This window comes from Arachis hypogaea, chromosome 8 (assembly GCF_003086295.3).
Source record: "Arachis hypogaea cultivar Tifrunner chromosome 8, arahy.Tifrunner.gnm2.J5K5, whole genome shotgun sequence".
NCBI lineage: Eukaryota > Viridiplantae > Streptophyta > Magnoliopsida > Fabales > Fabaceae > Arachis > Arachis hypogaea.
Genome location: NC_092043.1, coordinates 28,557,783 through 28,574,814, shown reverse-complemented (window position 1 = coordinate 28,574,814; position 17,032 = coordinate 28,557,783). Strand labels below are relative to the sequence as shown.

General features: G+C 34.0%; 3 protein-coding genes across 5 annotated transcripts; all 3 read left to right on the top strand.

Annotated features, from left to right (window-relative positions):
• The first annotated feature begins 5,023 nt into the window (after window positions 1-5,023).
• Window positions 5,024-8,211, top strand: LOC112706791 (probable serine/threonine-protein kinase PBL28). 3 transcript variants are annotated; one of them, XM_072200979.1, is made up of 10 exons: window positions 5,024-5,250; window positions 5,529-5,661; window positions 5,901-6,026; window positions 6,232-6,465; window positions 6,544-6,779; window positions 6,859-6,985; window positions 7,074-7,145; window positions 7,222-7,402; window positions 7,492-7,624; window positions 7,706-8,211. In XM_072200979.1, the coding sequence occupies exons 2-10, from the start codon at window positions 5,589-5,591 to the stop codon at window positions 7,955-7,957; spliced, it is 1,434 nt and encodes a 477-aa protein (XP_072057080.1). In that variant the 5' UTR covers window positions 5,024-5,250; window positions 5,529-5,588; the 3' UTR covers window positions 7,958-8,211. The 3 variants fall into 3 exon arrangements, with proteins under 3 accessions (XP_072057080.1, XP_025614051.1, XP_025614052.1); XM_025758266.3 differs by having other exon boundaries at window positions 5,901-6,047; XM_025758267.3 differs by lacking the exon at window positions 5,024-5,250 and having other exon boundaries at window positions 5,350-5,661.
• Window positions 8,212-9,259: 1,048 nt separating this feature from the next.
• LOC112706790 (protein disulfide isomerase-like 1-4) lies at window positions 9,260-13,204 on the top strand. The gene is made up of 12 exons (XM_025758264.3): window positions 9,260-10,116; window positions 10,301-10,430; window positions 10,770-10,935; window positions 11,021-11,139; window positions 11,255-11,335; window positions 11,592-11,678; window positions 11,792-11,866; window positions 12,021-12,089; window positions 12,178-12,258; window positions 12,340-12,474; window positions 12,621-12,677; window positions 12,785-13,204. Exons 1-12 carry the CDS (start codon window positions 9,551-9,553, stop codon window positions 12,974-12,976), a joined length of 1,758 nt encoding a protein of 585 aa, XP_025614049.1. The 5' UTR covers window positions 9,260-9,550; the 3' UTR covers window positions 12,977-13,204.
• Window positions 13,205-14,229: 1,025 nt separating this feature from the next.
• LOC112706789 (uncharacterized) lies at window positions 14,230-15,536 on the top strand. Its single transcript, XM_025758263.3, has one exon. It carries the CDS (start codon window positions 14,679-14,681, stop codon window positions 15,240-15,242), a length of 564 nt encoding a protein of 187 aa, XP_025614048.1. The 5' UTR covers window positions 14,230-14,678; the 3' UTR covers window positions 15,243-15,536.
• The last annotated feature ends 1,496 nt before the right edge of the window (window positions 15,537-17,032 follow it).

Here is a 17,032-nt window from a genome sequence, read left to right as displayed (position 1 = left end):
TATTCATCATCTTCTTCTATTTTAATGGCCAATTTAGGATGGTCATTTTAGTAGGTATGCAGGTAGTTATTTTATTTTTATGTAGATGATTATTTTGATTGGATTGAGTTTAGTTATATATAATTAAAATATGTTAGATATTCAGTTCATTAGATATGCGGATGATTATTTTTATTCTTAAGTGGATGGTTATTTTTATTAAGGGTGAGTGGCGTGTGGCAAGTCAAGTAGCGATGGTGAAATGGGATGATTATTGATGAAGGTGGGGTGACCGCCGGTTGAAAAAGAAGAGAGTATTGGAGAATTTCAGATGGTTATTTATTTGAAATAACTAACAGGATTTGTTTAAAAATTTAAAAATTTAAAATTTGAAATTAGAGAATTTGAAATTTAAAATTTGATGTGAAATAAGTGAATAAGAGTTTTTAAATTTATTATTTCATGGATAATTTTCATTTTTAACTCATATCGGGATAAATAAGCATCCCATTGTATACATTATACAAATATCCCATTGTATACAAATATCCCATTATAAAAAAAGAGTTTGAAAAAAGAAGCTCCCGACAACAACGGTGGTCTAGCGCAGATGACATATTTATATGTTTTTTGTAAGTTGTATCCTGGTTCAAATTCCAGTTAAAATTGAATGTTATTTAAAAAATCCATAATACCCATATAACATGTGTGAGTGTGTTGTATGGGTATGCGAAACATTAGACAGTTGAGATTGAATGTTATTTAAAAAATCCATAATACCCATATAACATGTGTGAGTGTGTTGTGTGGGTGTGCAAAGGATGAAGTTAATGTCTAAAAATAGGAGCTATCCAATCCACTTGACAAAAAAAAAAAAGAAAAAAAAAGCTCTGTGGATCCAATTAAAAAAAATCCCTCCTTGTAAAAAAAGTGTGTTGAATTAATATTTAGAACGTGAGTAGTTCTAAGGCGAGAAAATAAGTTGTTATTTACCTTTGACTCAATTATTTTTACAACATAATGTATAGGCCCCATTAAATAATTAAAAATTAATAGTTTTTTAATTTCTTACACTCAACTTTACTTTAGAATTTTGATTTTTATATTTAAATAAATAACATGTTAAATGCCTGTTAAATTAAAAAAGGAATAAGTATTGTTTTGGTCTTTAACATTGAGAATCAGAATCGAAACCGTCCCTAACGAAATTTTTTATTTAAAATCATCCTTAACGATTTTTTTCGTATTAAAATCGTCCTTTTAACTTTTTTTGGACAAAAATACCCTCCACTACCATCAGCACCTTTACCTCCACCATCACCAGCACCTTTATCTCCACCACCACCACCAGCACCTTTACCTCCGCCACCAAGAAAAATAACATCAATAAAATCAATAAAGATTCAACAAATCTAGAAATCAAAAATTCAACAAATTAACTCAAATTCAATAAATTCAACAACCAAATCAACACATAACAACAATTAAATCAGAAAACAACAAATCAAAATCAGAAATAGAGACAGTTATAGAAGCAGAAACAGAGGCAGTCACAGAAACAGAAACAAAAACTCAAGAAGAAGCAGATGCAGAAGAAGTAGATGCAGAAGCCGAAGCAGAAGAAGAAGCAGAAAAAGCAGATTAAGAAGAAGAAGCAGATGCAGAACCACCGGTGCTTGCCCCCCATCACCAGCGGCGACAACAGAGCGTGCGAGGACCGGCGACGCACTCCACCCTCGGATCCCTCTCTCTCCTCGGCCACCCATCACCAGCGACGGCGACGGAGCGTGCGAGGACCGGCGACGCACTCCACCCTTGGATCCCTCTCTCTCCTCGGCCACCCATCACCCGCGGACCGGTGACGGAGCGTGCGTAGACCAACTCAGCCTCAAACCCCTCTCTCTCCTTCGCGCGTTGCCCTCCTCGCGTCGGGCTCTTCTTCCCGACGACGCACTCCACGGCGGCAGAAGCATGCATGAACGGTCCTCCCCTCCACCGGCGCTCCCTCTCTCTTTCCCCTCTTCTCTTCTCCCCCGTCGCAGCCCCTCTCCTTTCTTCTTTCTTTCGATGACGGCGACGGCAGCTCCAAGCTTCGTCGGCGCCGTCCCCTCCCCCCTTCCCCTTTCCCTTCCCCCTCTTCCTTTCCCCTTTCCCCTCTCCCTCCCCTCAATTTTTTTTATTAAATCAAGGGAATTTTATTAAAAATGACGATTTAAAGACGAAAAAAATGTTAAGGATGATTTTAAATAAAAAATTACGTTGGGGACGGTTTTGATTCTGACCCTCAACGTTAGGACCAAAACAATACTTATTCCTAATTTATCAATTTTATTTTGGGTGAGTGACTGAGTGATAGATTAGGGACTGGATGTTGTAACATCATAGATAATATCAAGGCTTAGTTTGGTAAAGCTTTTATTTTTCAAAAGTACCTTATAAAAGTTAACTTTTAAAAGATGATTTTTTAAAAGTTGTAGCATTTATATTTGGTAAATCAAATCAAAAATAACTTTTAATAAACACAAATAACATCAATTACGTTTGGTAAAATAGCTTTTAAAATTTAAAAATACTATAATAGACATAAATATAAGTATTAAATTTGAAAATTAGTATATATGAGGTTATATTAAACTTTTAAATTTTAAAAAATACAAGTCAACTTAAAAAAACTCTATCTTAAATACTTTAAAAAGTATCTCATTCTTTTAAAAGTTGTAAATACAAATATATAACCTTTCTGATTTACAAAACATAAAATAAAAAATTTAAACTTTTAAAAAGTACAAGCACATTTTTTAAAAATTTTATCAAACCAAACCCAAATAAGCAAAAAGTAAGAAGTAAAAGAGTTGATTAAGCACAAATATACTCTATATAGACAAAGTAAAGACATTATTACCAAAAATAGGAAAGAGAAAACGGTAGAAGGCACATACACATCACCATCACAAAATACAAATAAATGATCAATCTTACTAGATAATTAACAGGATTTAACTAATAATAAATCAATAAATATTTTTAAATTATACTCCATATTAATTAATTATATTATTATTAATTAATAATTATTTAAATTTTATTTTTTTAAAATATAAAATTAATAATTATTAATTACATTTATTTAACTAGGTAAAAATTATTTACCTATATATTTCCATAAATATTATGGCATGTGAGAGTCCGGCTAGAATGGCCTATCATTGAGCAATTCTTCTGTTATTCTCATGTGACAAATTTTTTTTTTCTCATATGCTAGACTGAAACATTTCACTACTCTTATTGGTCCCCACAAAGCAACCCTTAAGTCAGCATCATGCAACTTTTTTTTCCTATTAGGACCAAGGATGTTTCTCTTATGTCCATTTCATTTTTCACCTCTCAACCACTTTCCCATACAGTTACAGTGAGAGATCATTTTAGCAACTAACTTTTCATCTGTCTTAATTTCCATTTTGTTAACTAGACTAGCACATACACCATCACCCTTAAAATTAATAATAATAATAATAATAATAATAATAATAATAATAATAATAATAATAATAATAATAATAAGCCTTTAAAACTTATTTGAAGGTACATATATTGAGAGGAGACTTTCCGAAGACATGTGAAACCTAAGAAAGATGGAAGGAAGGAATTCAAAGAGGTCAATTTTGTGAACTAGACTAAGACTAGTCACGAGTAACAAGAAATGAAAGCAGCACATGCCCCTGATGCAAGTTTGAATGGAATTGTCTTGCTTACACTGTTACTTGTAGTGGCTTCTATTAAGTAACAAACTCTTTTCTTCCAATGCAATGCTATCTATGTCTTCTCTACTTCTCCCTCTACACCTAGAGAGCCTACACATGTGCCCTTTTTTGTTTATATAATTTGGAGACAAGTATTCTGTACTTGTGAGAGAAACAAGTGTAAATTTTGTAATGAGAAAGTCGAAGCATCGTTTAATACGAGTTGATTTCATGTGAAAATAATAGTTAAAAATTATTAGATGGTAATTTAATCAAATATGTCATATTATTTAATGTATTTTTATACATTATTTCTCTAGTAAAACCTTACTGTAACGTGAGGACTAAGTCAAACCAAATTAATTAGTAGTTTATATTATATGATATTATATATATAAGAAAAACAAAGACATAGATGCATGTACTTTACCGAAGCTCAAACATATACACGCACGTGATCTCTCTTTGCCATGAGTTGCATAATAACTTTTCATTTTCTCCTTAGAATCATGTCTCCTAACGAAGTTTGATCGTTGAAGCACCACAATCTATGATGTTATGTACTTTGATTTAGCCTCAACTTTCTAGAGATCTCTAATACATAACATAACTCCACGGGGATCAATCCTGACATGGATGATGTTATTGTTTTTGGCCTTTGTAGTTTACCTTAACTCAGAATCATCACGTTATGTCTTTTACCATTGCTCCATGGTCCACATGTCATGTTCTTCTCTTTTACCACTTTGCTGCACAACAATGCATCATGCTGATGCTCTTATCCTATGAAATTATGGGAAAGGAAAGAGATAAACAAAAATCAAAATCTTCTAAGTTCTATTTATAAAGTATTGAAACGCCAACATGTGACAAATACAAGAAAGTATTTGGTTTCATTCTTTTATTAGGTCCAAACACAACTTTAGGGACTAATTAAATTGTGGTTTATGCTGATAAAAACCTTTAGATTTATGAGCTTCTCTGAGGAATAATGGAACTTGAAAAATAATGGTGAAAAGGTATTTGATATAAGTAGTACTTGAAAGAAGTCTATATATATTGTGGCATGCATTTTCCTCTGGGGTTGAGAGATTCCTTGGGAATATTTTGGGATTTGGAATTCCAAATTTCTCATTAGGCTGGAAAATATATTGTGGGTTTAACAACAAAGATCAAAAGAAAGCAGCAAGTTCAGCTGTCCACTTCAATGAAGACAACCTGTTTAAAGTATGTTCCAGCTTTTCCTGTTACCTTTCTTAGCTGTTTAGTATATATAGTCAACCAAGTTCCACTGTTGGATTCTTGTGTTGCTACTTGCCAGTGCTACACTCTCTTACTCTTCTTATCTTCATTCATTCATACCCTTTTCAAGCATTTTTTATTGCTTTCTCTTTCTACTTCCTCGGTAAGTATGTAACTTGAGAGCCATGCAAAGTGTGACTTCAAAATTCTTCTCAAATTTTCACCATTATATAAAGCAGTTTACTGTCTATTCCCTTTGATGATTGTTACATTACATTTTGTATTTCTGGTAAGTTCTGTCATCAAAATTGCCCACTATGCTATTTTTGACTAAAAAATTGACTTTCATTGTCATTTTGTGGATGAGAGAATGAGAGATCTTAGTTTGTGGTGTAGCTCCATTATTGATTGATTGTATGCTAGTTCCCTCTTTTTTCTTTATTGCTCTTCTGTCTAGTTTGACTGAGATTATTTCAGGTTTCATAAAACTGTGCATAGTTACTGTTTCTCTTGAAGAGCTTATAAGAATGAGAAATATGTAAGCCTGTTTATTTGAATGTGTTTTAGTGGGTGTAGAAAAAGCAAGAAGAGTCTATCATGAAGTTCATAGGGTGATGCTTGTTGACAATGCGATTGCTATGGGGGATAAAGTTGCCCCTACTCATATTCATTCAACTTTTATGTCTCAGCAAATTATATGGTAAGTGTTTGATATCTTTTTTCCCTTTACCATATTCATTAGCAAGTTTTGTTTCCATAACAAAAAGCATTGAATTTGTCTATCAAGTTTCCATTTGCAAGCTATGAATTATTGGACAAATACTATATGTTTCCATTTCCTCATGGAAAGTAAAGTAGTAAACTACATATTGATCTTCAATATATATAGATAAAATTAGTGTCAATGAGAAGATCCAATGACAAATTTGTTGACTGCAGCTGAGGCTTTGTTCACTTTGAAAGGTTCACTTAGCAGATCACAGCAATTGGGATGCAGCATTGTGAAGTATCCGTGTCGAATGCAATGGCCGTGTCGCCTTAACTGCTATAAACTAAAAGATCCAGGTGCTTTTTCACTGATTCTCTGTAAGCTCCTTCTCTATGTTTCTCTGAATTTGTGTGTACTGTGTAGTATTTTGTTGTTCAGAGAGATATGAGTAATTTGTTACCATGATTATAAAATTAACTTTCTAAAGTTTTTATACTCTTAGTGTAACATCAAGAAATCAATCATAAGAATGATGAGAAAAGATCTTTACTTGAGAAACAGGTGGAATAGCAGCAAAGGTGGATGGAAACAATGACATTCCAACACTTACACCTGTTCAAGAAGCTCAAGTTAACAGGCAGGGTGAAAGAAGGGCTGCTGCCGCCACAGTTGGTGGCGTTGCTGCCGCCTTATTGGTGATTATCATTGTGGTAATTGTGTATATCTGCTTGATGCGTCTTAAAAGAATGATGAGGCAAACATCTGAGAGTGCTTCTTCTATGCCATCTCCCACAGGTAAGCTGAGATTTTTCATATGTTATTTACTTTGAGATTTTTGGTTAAAATTTGATCTGATGTTGTGGATTCTTACAGTTGAGATGGGAAGAAGCAACAACTCGCTGCAAGTAAACGAACTGTGTCCATATTATGCACACAATGCAAGGCAGTTAACAATTTTAGAACTAGAACAAGCTACAAGATGTTTCAATCAAAGTAATATTGTAGGTGAAGATAGATTTGGTTTGGTTTACCAGGGCTTGCTTCAAGATGGATCTATTGTGGCTATAAAGAGGAGAATATCTTCTCTAACGACGAATTTCATCCGCGAGGTAGATAAATTTGAACATTAAAAGCAGGCATGCTTGATATGCATATTACATCATGTTGATATATAATAAGTGATGACAGGTGAGGAAGATATCATGCATTCACCATATGAATCTTGTGAAGCTTATAGGCTACTATGAAGATGGCTATCAACAATTACTAGTGTATGAACATCTCCCTAATGGCCATGTAGGGAATCACCTATATGGTACTCTGCCTCTCTTTCTTTTGAGTTTGCTTTTATTGTTTTACCTCTCTTGATTATTCTGCTTAATGTGTAACATTTCTTGTTGCAGATAGTGAAGGTTTACCTATTGGAAAGTTAGACTTGTGGAGGAGGTTATCCATTGCTTTAGGAGCATCCAAAGGTTAGTCCATCTTTAGTATTGATTATCCTTTTAGAATTCAAAATAAACAACTTAGTCTATTATGCTTTGCAAACAGGACTGGAACATCTTCACAGTTTGGATCCTCCTTTGGTTCACACCAATTTCAGAACTAGAAATGTTTTTTTGGATGGAAGTTACACTGCCAAGGTTTCGGATTACGGATTCGGCACATTGCAAAGAGAAGTTGATCAGGCTGCAGCCTCATCTTCATGCATAGATTGCTTTCTTGACCCAGAGTATGCTAACTACACTATGCTCTTTTTCTTTTTATAGTTTTAGCCTTTCCTTGTTGATTTATGGTGCATGAACATTTTTCTTTGCCAAGGTTGAGTTCACCAGAAAACTATACACAGCAGAGTGATGTATACAGCTTTGGAGTCTTTTTACTGGAGTTGATTAGTGGTTGTGAAGTTTATAACAGAAACATGTCAACCTTAGAAGAAAACCTAGTATTCCAGGTACATAAATATTAGGTATATTCATTACATGCTTTTTAATAAACACTAGTAACTGAGTAAATGATAATGATGTATTTGAAGGCAAAGGCAAAGGCAAAGGATAGTGATGGGTTGGAGAAGTTGATTGATGTAACATTAGGAGAGCATGAAAAACATGGTGCAAGGAGAATGGTGAGGTTGGCATTGTTATGCATAAGCAAGAGTTATAGAAGGCCATCAATGGGGCAAATAGTGGAAGAGCTAGAGCGGATTCAAAGAGAGATTGCTCCTTTGTATTCACAAGTCAATGAGGACATTGGTGTCGTCACTCTTGGGAGTGAACTTTTCCAATAAGCCTATGCATTTCGTTATTGTTATGGTGAAAACTTAGGTGCAGTCGACTTCATGTGAAGTTGATGACTGAAAGTCGTTGGATAATTTGACTGATTTGACTAAATTTTTATCTAATGGCTCTTAACTATCAATTTTACGTGAAGTCGACTGTACCTAAATTTCCACCTATTGTTGTTGCATACCGTTCCTAAAAGGAAAATTCATTTGTAATTACATTCTTCAAAGTAAATAAAATATTGAAATTAGTGGAACAATATATTGGATATGGGTATTACAAGTTGTCGAATTTTTTAAACATGGGCTTTGAAATGCAAAAATATTGGAACTTTTTGTGTTTAACTAAAATATGGATAGCAATTTATAAAGTAAGAAATCATCGGAGATGATTTGTAATTTTTATTTTTTAATTTCAAAAGAATTAAATTGTCGAGGTCAATTTCTATTTTTAGTCAGAAAATTGTCTCTGGCAATTTTGGTTTGCATGACTACAGACAACCATAGTTGTGAAAATTTTGAATTTATCTTATATTTTAGTATTTTAGAATTTTAAACCCCACGTCAAAATTAATTTACGATTATAATTTTGTGTGAAAGAGAAATCTATATTTTTAATTACTGAAATATTCTCCTTTACTTAATTCAAAAACAAGATTCTCACAATTATTCTTAATATTATATTAGATTTACTAATCAATCTAAATAATTTTTTTTAATAAACTCTATGTGGCCATCAATTTTTTATAATTTTAGTCATCATAAATATTAAATTATTATTTATGTATTTAAATTTTAAAAAATATAAATATAAATTATATTAATTTATATATGTAAATTTTAATAAATATAAATATAAATTATAAATATAAATATAAATTATTGTTATCAAATATTGACTCAAAATTATGTGTACAATTTTTATAAAATATAAATACAAATAATATTTATTTATGTATATAAATTTTGATAAATATAATAATAACTTATATTTTTTTGTATAAATATTTATAAATATAAATATAATTTATTACTAATCAAATAATAATAAAAATAAATTTTGATCACTGTCTAACCTTTTTCGTTTTTTATTCCATTCCAAAACAGATAAAAATATCTTCCAAGAGGCATTTGTTTAAAAGAAAAAGGGTGATAAAAGAAAAAAAAAAAACCGAAAACCGCAAGTAAAGGACACAGTTTTTTTGGGTGGTGAAAGGACAGTTTAATTGTAATTACTTGGAACTAATAGAATATTATAAAAAATTATACCATTTAAATTATTATTCGTCGTTAGCGTATTAAAAATATAATTATTAGTCAGACTTTTTTTATTAACATAAAATTTTAAAATAAGTGATATTATGATACAGTAACTTCCAGGACTCAATTACTAATTAGCAAGCGAGTTTTGTTAAGACAGTTTTTGACCCAAAACGACGCCGTAGAGAGAGAGAAGAAGGTTCATTCTGTTTCACACAGCAAACAAGAAAGTCAACAAAGTCAGTGTTAGCTACTTAGCTTCACATAACTTCACTGTTTACTCAGATCTCTTTCACTTCTGTTCGATCTTCGTTTACTGGATTTTTCACTTGCTTCACAATGCGGATCTTCGTTCTCCTCTCCCTCACCACTCTCCTCCTCTTCTCCACCTTCTCAATTACTTATTGCAAGGACTCCGCCACCGCCACCACCGCCGCCGCTGATGACGATGAAGATCTCAGTTTCCTCGAAGAGGCCGATGACACCTCTTCGTCTCATCATCACCAGTACGAAGGTCACTACCCGGATCCCGACCAAATCGACGACGCTGATCTCGATGACTTCTCTGGCTTCGACGAGACAGAGTTCAATCCTGACGCCTACAAAGAAGCCGAAGTGGACGAAAAGGACGTCGTCATTTTGAAGGATAAGAACTTCACCGACGTTGTCAAGAACAACCGCTACGTTATGGTTGAGTTCTACGCGCCTTGGTGCGGTCACTGCCAAGCCTTGGCTCCCGAGTACGCTGCCGCCGCCACTGAGCTGAAGGGCGAGAACGTCATTTTGGCGAAGGTGGATGCAACGGAGGAGAACGAATTAGCGCAGGAGTACGATATACAGGGTTTTCCCACCGTGTACTTCTTCATTGATGGAGTTCACAAGACTTACAATGGCCTCAGGAACAAGTAACTATCTCGTTCTCAATTCTCTATCTCTGTGGAATTTGATTCTAACTATGTGTTTGACAGATTTAGAATTCAGCGTTGCAATTGCATCCAAGCTGAAATTTGATGTCACGTTGTGTTTTGTATGCAAGTTCTTGCTTTTGTTGGATCTGAATTTTACTTTGTTTTTGAATTTGGGATGCAGAGATGCTATAGTGAGCTGGATTAAGAAGAAGATAGGACCTGGTATCTACAACATTACCACAGTGGAGGATGCTGAACGCATTTTGACCTCCGAAAGCAAAGTTGTTTTGGGATTCCTCAACTCTTTAGTCGTAAGTATTTATATGTCTTCGTCAAGCTACAATCGCCTGTTTGGTTAGATCTGGTAGGACCGGTATCAAAGTGAAGTGGAATTTGTCTCTTTTCTTTTTGTACCTTTTAACATGGATTTTGAAATTGATGGTTACTAATGATATTCATCATGATAACTTGATCTTGTCGTAGCAAGTCTATGTTTCCCAATTGACCAGTCAACAAATTTTTCCTTGATGAAGCTGCACCATATGTTATTGTCATTTATCTGGATTATATGATAGGGTTGAGCAAACCTATATAATTGTATATTTAAAAATGTTGGTTGTTATGCTTCATTAACCCTGTCATAAAATCAGGATCCGGAGAGTGACGAGCTAGCTGCTGCATCAAGACTTGAGGATGAAGTCACCTTTTATCAAACTGTGAATCCTGATGTGGCAAAGCTTTTCCATATTGACCCGAGCATTAAGCGCCCAACTTTGATCCTGATCAAGAGAGAGGAGGAAAAACTGAACCATTTTGGTTTGTTTTCTATCTTATTCTTCCCTCTTTTGCTAGTTAACATGATGTTACAGTAAACTTGATGTATTTTTCCCCATCTCTGCAGATGGTCAATTTGTGAAGTCTGAACTAGCAGACTTTGTGTTTGCCAATAAGCTTCCCTTGGTAACAACTTTTACAAGAGAAAGCGCACCATCAGTTTTTGAAAATCCAATCAAGAAACAGGTAATTATCCATATGCATCTATCTATCTAATTATATTGTAATCTTGAGATATTCTTTAGAAATGACACTACATTATCCTTCTAATGGTGTTATGTTTTTGAAACTGAACATTTAGATATTGTTGTTTGCAACTTCAAACGATTCGGAGAAGTTCCTCCCGGTATTTCAAGATGCAGCAAAATTTTTCAAGGGGAAGGTATGTTTCATTGCAGGCTGTTATTGGCTTTCTTTCTATCTGTTATAACTTTTTTTTCTCTTTAGAGCGTCGACGAATTTGTATATGACTTGTATTTCAGAACACTACTATTTAAATACAATACATGCTTTACCTCAGAATTCAGGTGCAGGGTACTGCTGTATGGGTCATGAAAGTAGACTGGGAGGATGGAATTGATGAAATTTAGTTGAGTCACATTGAGTTAATGAATAATTGTATGTTTTATCTGTTGCAGCTAATCTTTGTGTATGTGCAAGTGGATAATGAAGATGTTGGAAAGCCGGTTTCAGATTACTTTGGTATATCTGGGGATGGTCCAAATGTAATTTGTCCTTCTTCCCTTTCAAATTTATTTAAGAGGTTGAGGTTTGAAAGTTATGATATTTCACATATTACATGAAATGAATTTAAGTAACCATTGGAATTTCAATGCAGGTACTTGCATACACTGGTAATGATGATGGAAGAAAATTTGTGCTTGATGGGGAGATGACTATTGACAAAATAAAGGTATTCTGTTTGCCTTCTTGCCAGGGGTTCTGTTAGAAGTTGCTACCAAGTTGTGGGAGGATCTTGGATGTTAGTTTTGAATTCTGTTAGTTAACAAGGTTTGAATTGAAAACTGTATTTTGGCTAAAGATTCCAAATCTTTATTCTATGTCAGGCGTTTGGGGAAGATTTCCTTCAAGACAAGCTAAAACCTTTCTACAAGTCGGATCCAGTTCCAGAAAGTGTGAGTTGTTTTGTTTTCCAGCCATGAATCATATTATATTCTACTGAATCAGTCGATGATGTGTAACCTTTTGTTATCTTGGTGACAGAATGATGGTGATGTGAAAATAGTTGTTGGGAATAACTTTGACGAAATTGTCTTGGATGAGTCAAAGGATGTTCTCCTAGAGGTATAATTGGACCCACTAGATTGGTATTACATTTGTATCTGTACCTTGGACATGTTAGTTTAATGTTTGTCATAATCTCAGATTTATGCCCCCTGGTGTGGTCACTGCCAAGCACTGGAACCAATATACAACAAACTTGCAAAACATCTTCGCGGTATTGACTCACTTGTTATAGCCAAGATGGATGGAACAACAAATGAGCATCCTAGGGCAAAGGTAAACAATATAAATTTAAACTAGACTCATTCTAAATTTTGAATTTTCAAGGATGCAGAAAGACACTTTGTTTTGCCTTTCATGAATACATCTGTATGCAGTCATGATAGGATTCAAGAATTAATCGATTCATATTCACTTTGCAGTCTGATGGATTCCCCACACTACTCTTCTTCCCAGCAGGAAACAAGAGTTTTGACCCTGTAAGTTGATATTTCATTTACTTTAGATCTGACTCATGATCATTTCTTTTACATGGAAGATATGTATGTCCTTGTCTAAACATGCTATCGGTTCATTGTGTCTGCAGATTACTGTTGATACAGATCGTACAGTGGTAGCTTTCTACAAGTTCCTCAAGAAACATGCATCAATCCCATTCAAGCTCCAGAAACCAGCCTCGGCCTCGACTTCTAAACCTGAGGGTACTGATGATACCAAGGAGAGTTCTGACGTCAAGGAAAGCAAGAGTAGCAGTAGCGACTTGAAGGATGAATTATAAGGTGAATTAAGTTATGTATTTATATTTACAAAGAGGTATGATTAGGCAAAGACGACTGAGCACAACTAAAAAGGAGAAAAGAATATTTCCCCAGAGAAGAAAGTGGGATAAAATGGGGGCCAATATATGTATTACTATCATCTTTAATTCTTTCAACTTTTTCTTTTGGATATTTTAGAATTTTGGTTAGACTTCGTTAAAAGAAAGAATAACCTATATTTTAGTTTATTTATTTAGCGCACAAATAATAAATTTTGCTTGACCAGTAATTATTTGGAAAAATATTTAACGCAAGGAGATATTATAAATGAACACAGGAATAATTAAGGGGCAAATAATCTTTGGGCTTCCTGACAAATATTGATTGTTTAATAAGGAATTTCTTATATCTTCAATATTCTTCATATGAGTTTGGAAGACAATTGTTTCTGTTTTGGGTGAGTTATATGACGACTTCTATATCAATTTGATTAACACCTGCAAAACTGAAATATAATAGTAGCAAGGGAGCAATGCCTAACATTTGATATCCTTCCATTGTCATTGAGCCTTGTCCTGTTATTATTTAGATAAACATTATACAACAACTAGTGCCTTTAAATGCCGAAAAGTCAATTGTATGAAACTCACATTATTATTATTATTATTAAAAGCGTCAATCGTTCCGGCCTAAGTAATTGGGAGGATGTGTTAAATAAGGGAAATCTCAGAAAATCAAATATAATCACGTTTATGTAACCTTTCTTTTCCCCTCTTTTGATGTGTTTATAATTTATAACTTGAAATTAATCATGAAAGTCATCATGAATCCTTATTGCCATGAAAAGAGCCTTAAATACTTGAAACTGAAAACTATAATGGCACTTTACGTGTTCGGAATATGACAAATATATTATAGTATGTCCCATCATTGATAGACACTATTGTTTTAACTTTTAACCAACTTGACTCTATTATTCCATCAATACATAGAAACAGTGTGCACCGCCATAACGTAGACATACAAGTACAATTAACCCCTACGAAAATATAAAGTTCTCTCCTGAATTGCATGAAAAGCAAGCTTTTCCCTTCATTAAAAATGTACATGCCTGGTTCCATGCAATTCCTATACGTCTACTCTGTCTCCATCTGTACATACATGTGAAATAATATGTCCACAAATAAGCACGTAACTCTCATAAAATTAAAATTAAATAACTTACTCTTCATATATTATATATAGTTTATATACGCTATCTCAGCTCAATTTCATTTTTATAACTCAAAAACACTAGTTTCTTTTCCACGAAACAAGGTTGTTTCGCATTTCACATGATCTTTTCTTCCTTATTAATCTTCAACGACTCCTGACCAAAAAAAAAAAAAAAATCTTCAACGACTAAGAAAAATTATTTCCTCTAATTCGCGCCTCTTTCCGTTTTCCCAACGCTTACGTGTCCGGATCCTGTGCCTCCATTCCCGCTGACCGTTCGATTATTTTCCAAAATCTCGAGATCTTCTCTAACTTAACCGTTTTATCAGCTGTCACTTCTCACACACACTCGGATCTACCGGTTTTCCCTTTTTGCTTCGATTCAAACACTTTCTCACACACATTCTTCAGTCTTCATAGTTCGTTCCTCTTCATTTCCAATTTCAACTTCAAATTCAGATCTACGTTCTTCTGTTCTCCACTTTGTTCTTCTCTGAACCAATAACAATGGCGAGTGCGAGATCCTTGTTTGTTTTTCTCCCTCTACTCTCCTTGTTATTGTTGCACCATCACCTCACTGTCTCAGCAGAGTCGCCGCCGTCTCCGTCACCGGAATCACCAGCTGACTCGCCCGCAAGCTCACCGGTAAAGTCATCTTCATCTCCATCTCCATCTCCTTCACTTTCACTTTCTCCTTCTGTTTTGGGTTTTGCTCCTGGCGTTGGCGCTCCAAACTCTGCTCCGGCCAGTTCGCCAGACACTTCATCGCCGCCGGAGCCTTATTCGGAAACTCAGAGTCCTGATTTTTCGCCGGAGAGCTCTCCATTTACATCTCCTTCTCCTTCACCAGCGGATGGAAGCTCACTGAGCCGCGCCGGTTTGGACCCCGAGGATGAGACCGCAACTGCATCCGGAGAAGGAGGAATGAGCGGCGGCAAGAAGGCCGGGATAGTGATCGGAGTTATCGTTGCCGCCGCCGTGGTTGCACTGGCAGGGATGGTGTACAAGAAGCGGCAGGAGAATATACGGCGCTCTCAGTACGGATCTGCTGCCAGAGGAGGGCTTCTGTAATATACGTAGTAGGTTTATACGTACAACTACGTTAATATGTAACACACGTTTGTTTTTGCTATTATACCATAGATTCAATATTTTTTCTAGCTGCTAGATTCATTATTCATTCCATTATTATTGGTTGTGGCGGATACTATGTTGATTCCATTTGATTCTTTGTTTTGTTGGTCATCATGTGATGATTGAAACATCTTTCTTCCATTTTTAAGAGTATCATCATCATTTTGCAGATCTTCTTATTTGCTAGCTGTAATAGTGATAATAAATAAAGGTTGTGGGGAATTTATATTATTTTACTTCACTTCTGATTTGCAGATTTCTACACTTTCGGTCTAATATTGTTATTGCAGGTAAAGAAAACAAAAAGGGAATAGAAAAATGATGATTTACACTTAAGATTTAGTTATTTTGTAATGCTAAAAGTATATTTTAAGAAAATAATAATAGAATTTTTTTAAGTTTTGAATACATTTAATACATTAAAAATATAAAAATATTTATTATTTCAATAATTTTTAATAAAACATTTTTCTTAGCAAATTCCAAACTTAATTAAGACCAAAAAAAATTAATTTTGATGCCTTCGGTATATAATAATTTTATATTTTATATTTTATTTGGATTCAGAACAATTATTTAAGTTTGTGACATTTCACGTGAAAGAAAAGTTTGTGCAATTGATGTCAAGTCTAAGATTGATTTAGTTTTGAATAAAACTCTACAACTAATCAAAATATTTAATTAACTCTAACTAACTTGTTATAACTACATCGCGCTTCTTTTTCTCTTCTGTTCTTCTTTTTTTTCTTCAAGTTTTTTCTCTTTTTTTGCATTCCTCCTCCTTCCGCTAATGTTGCTACTTCTTTTTTTTCTTTTTTTTTCTCATCTTTTTCTATTCTTATCATCGTGACCACTACTTCCATCTCCTCCTCTTTCCTTTTTCATTTAAATTTCTTCGATCTCCTCCTTTCTTTTCCTCCTCTTCTTCCATCTCCTCTTCTATCGTTCAAATTCAGAATGTATCGAAATTTCTTAATTTAAAACAAATTCAGACCATAATACACCAAAATTAAATTCAAAATGCACCAAAATAACTTAATGATAACCCAACTTTTCCTCTCCTTATTCGTTGTCATCATCATTTTCTTCCTCTCCTTCCCTTCCTTCTCTTTTTTTCTCACTTTTCTTTTTCGTCATCTCATCGTCACTACCACCACACCACCACTTCTATCTCATCCTCTTTCTTTTTTTATTTGAATTTCTTTCATCTCGTCCTTCCTCTATTATCATTATTATCATTATCGTTAAGTTCAAATCTATAATGCAGCGAAATTCTTTAATGATGAGGGCACACAAATATCCTTAGTTTAAAACAATTTTAAACTAAGAGTGCACCTTATTTAAATCCAAAATACACCGAAATTAAATCCAGAATGTACCAAACTCAAAATTTCTCCTCCTTCTTTTTTTTCATAATTATTATCATCTTTTCTTCATCTTTTTTTTGTTGTTTTATCTTCTCATTATTCTTCTGGTTTACTCTTTTATCAAGAATAAAAAAAATCAAATAAAGAAAAAGAAAAAATGTATAATGCTGCAAAATCACTAGAAAGAGAAGGAGGAAAAGAAAAGAAAAGCAGCAACAAAAACAAAAATAAAGAACACCGATGAGAAGGAAACATGCGAAGAAAAAGGAACACGAAAAAAAGGAAGAGAAACGTAAGGAGAAATGAGAAAAAAAAGGAATTCGTACTCTCACTAATGAGACTAACTTTTGTCATATTTTG

Excerpts from the sequence above, each read along its gene's own strand:
- LOC112706791 (XM_025758266.3), top strand. The coding sequence starts at position 5,589 with ATGCGATTGCTATGGGGGATAAAGTTGCCCCTACTCATATTCATTCAA. Across the intron at positions 6,780-6,858 it reads CGACGAATTTCATCCGCGAG|GTGAGGAAGATATCATGCAT; the intron begins GTAGATAAATTT and ends AAGTGATGACAG. Across the intron at positions 6,986-7,073 it reads TGTAGGGAATCACCTATATG|ATAGTGAAGGTTTACCTATT; the intron begins GTACTCTGCCTC and ends TTCTTGTTGCAG.
- LOC112706789 (XM_025758263.3), top strand. The coding sequence starts at position 14,679 with ATGGCGAGTGCGAGATCCTTGTTTGTTTTTCTCCCTCTACTCTCCTTG.
- LOC112706790 (XM_025758264.3), top strand. The coding sequence starts at position 9,551 with ATGCGGATCTTCGTTCTCCTCTCCCTCACCACTCTCCTCCTCTTCTCC. Across the intron at positions 10,936-11,020 it reads GGAAAAACTGAACCATTTTG|ATGGTCAATTTGTGAAGTCT; the intron begins GTTTGTTTTCTA and ends CCATCTCTGCAG. Across the intron at positions 11,867-12,020 it reads TGACTATTGACAAAATAAAG|GCGTTTGGGGAAGATTTCCT; the intron begins GTATTCTGTTTG and ends ATTCTATGTCAG.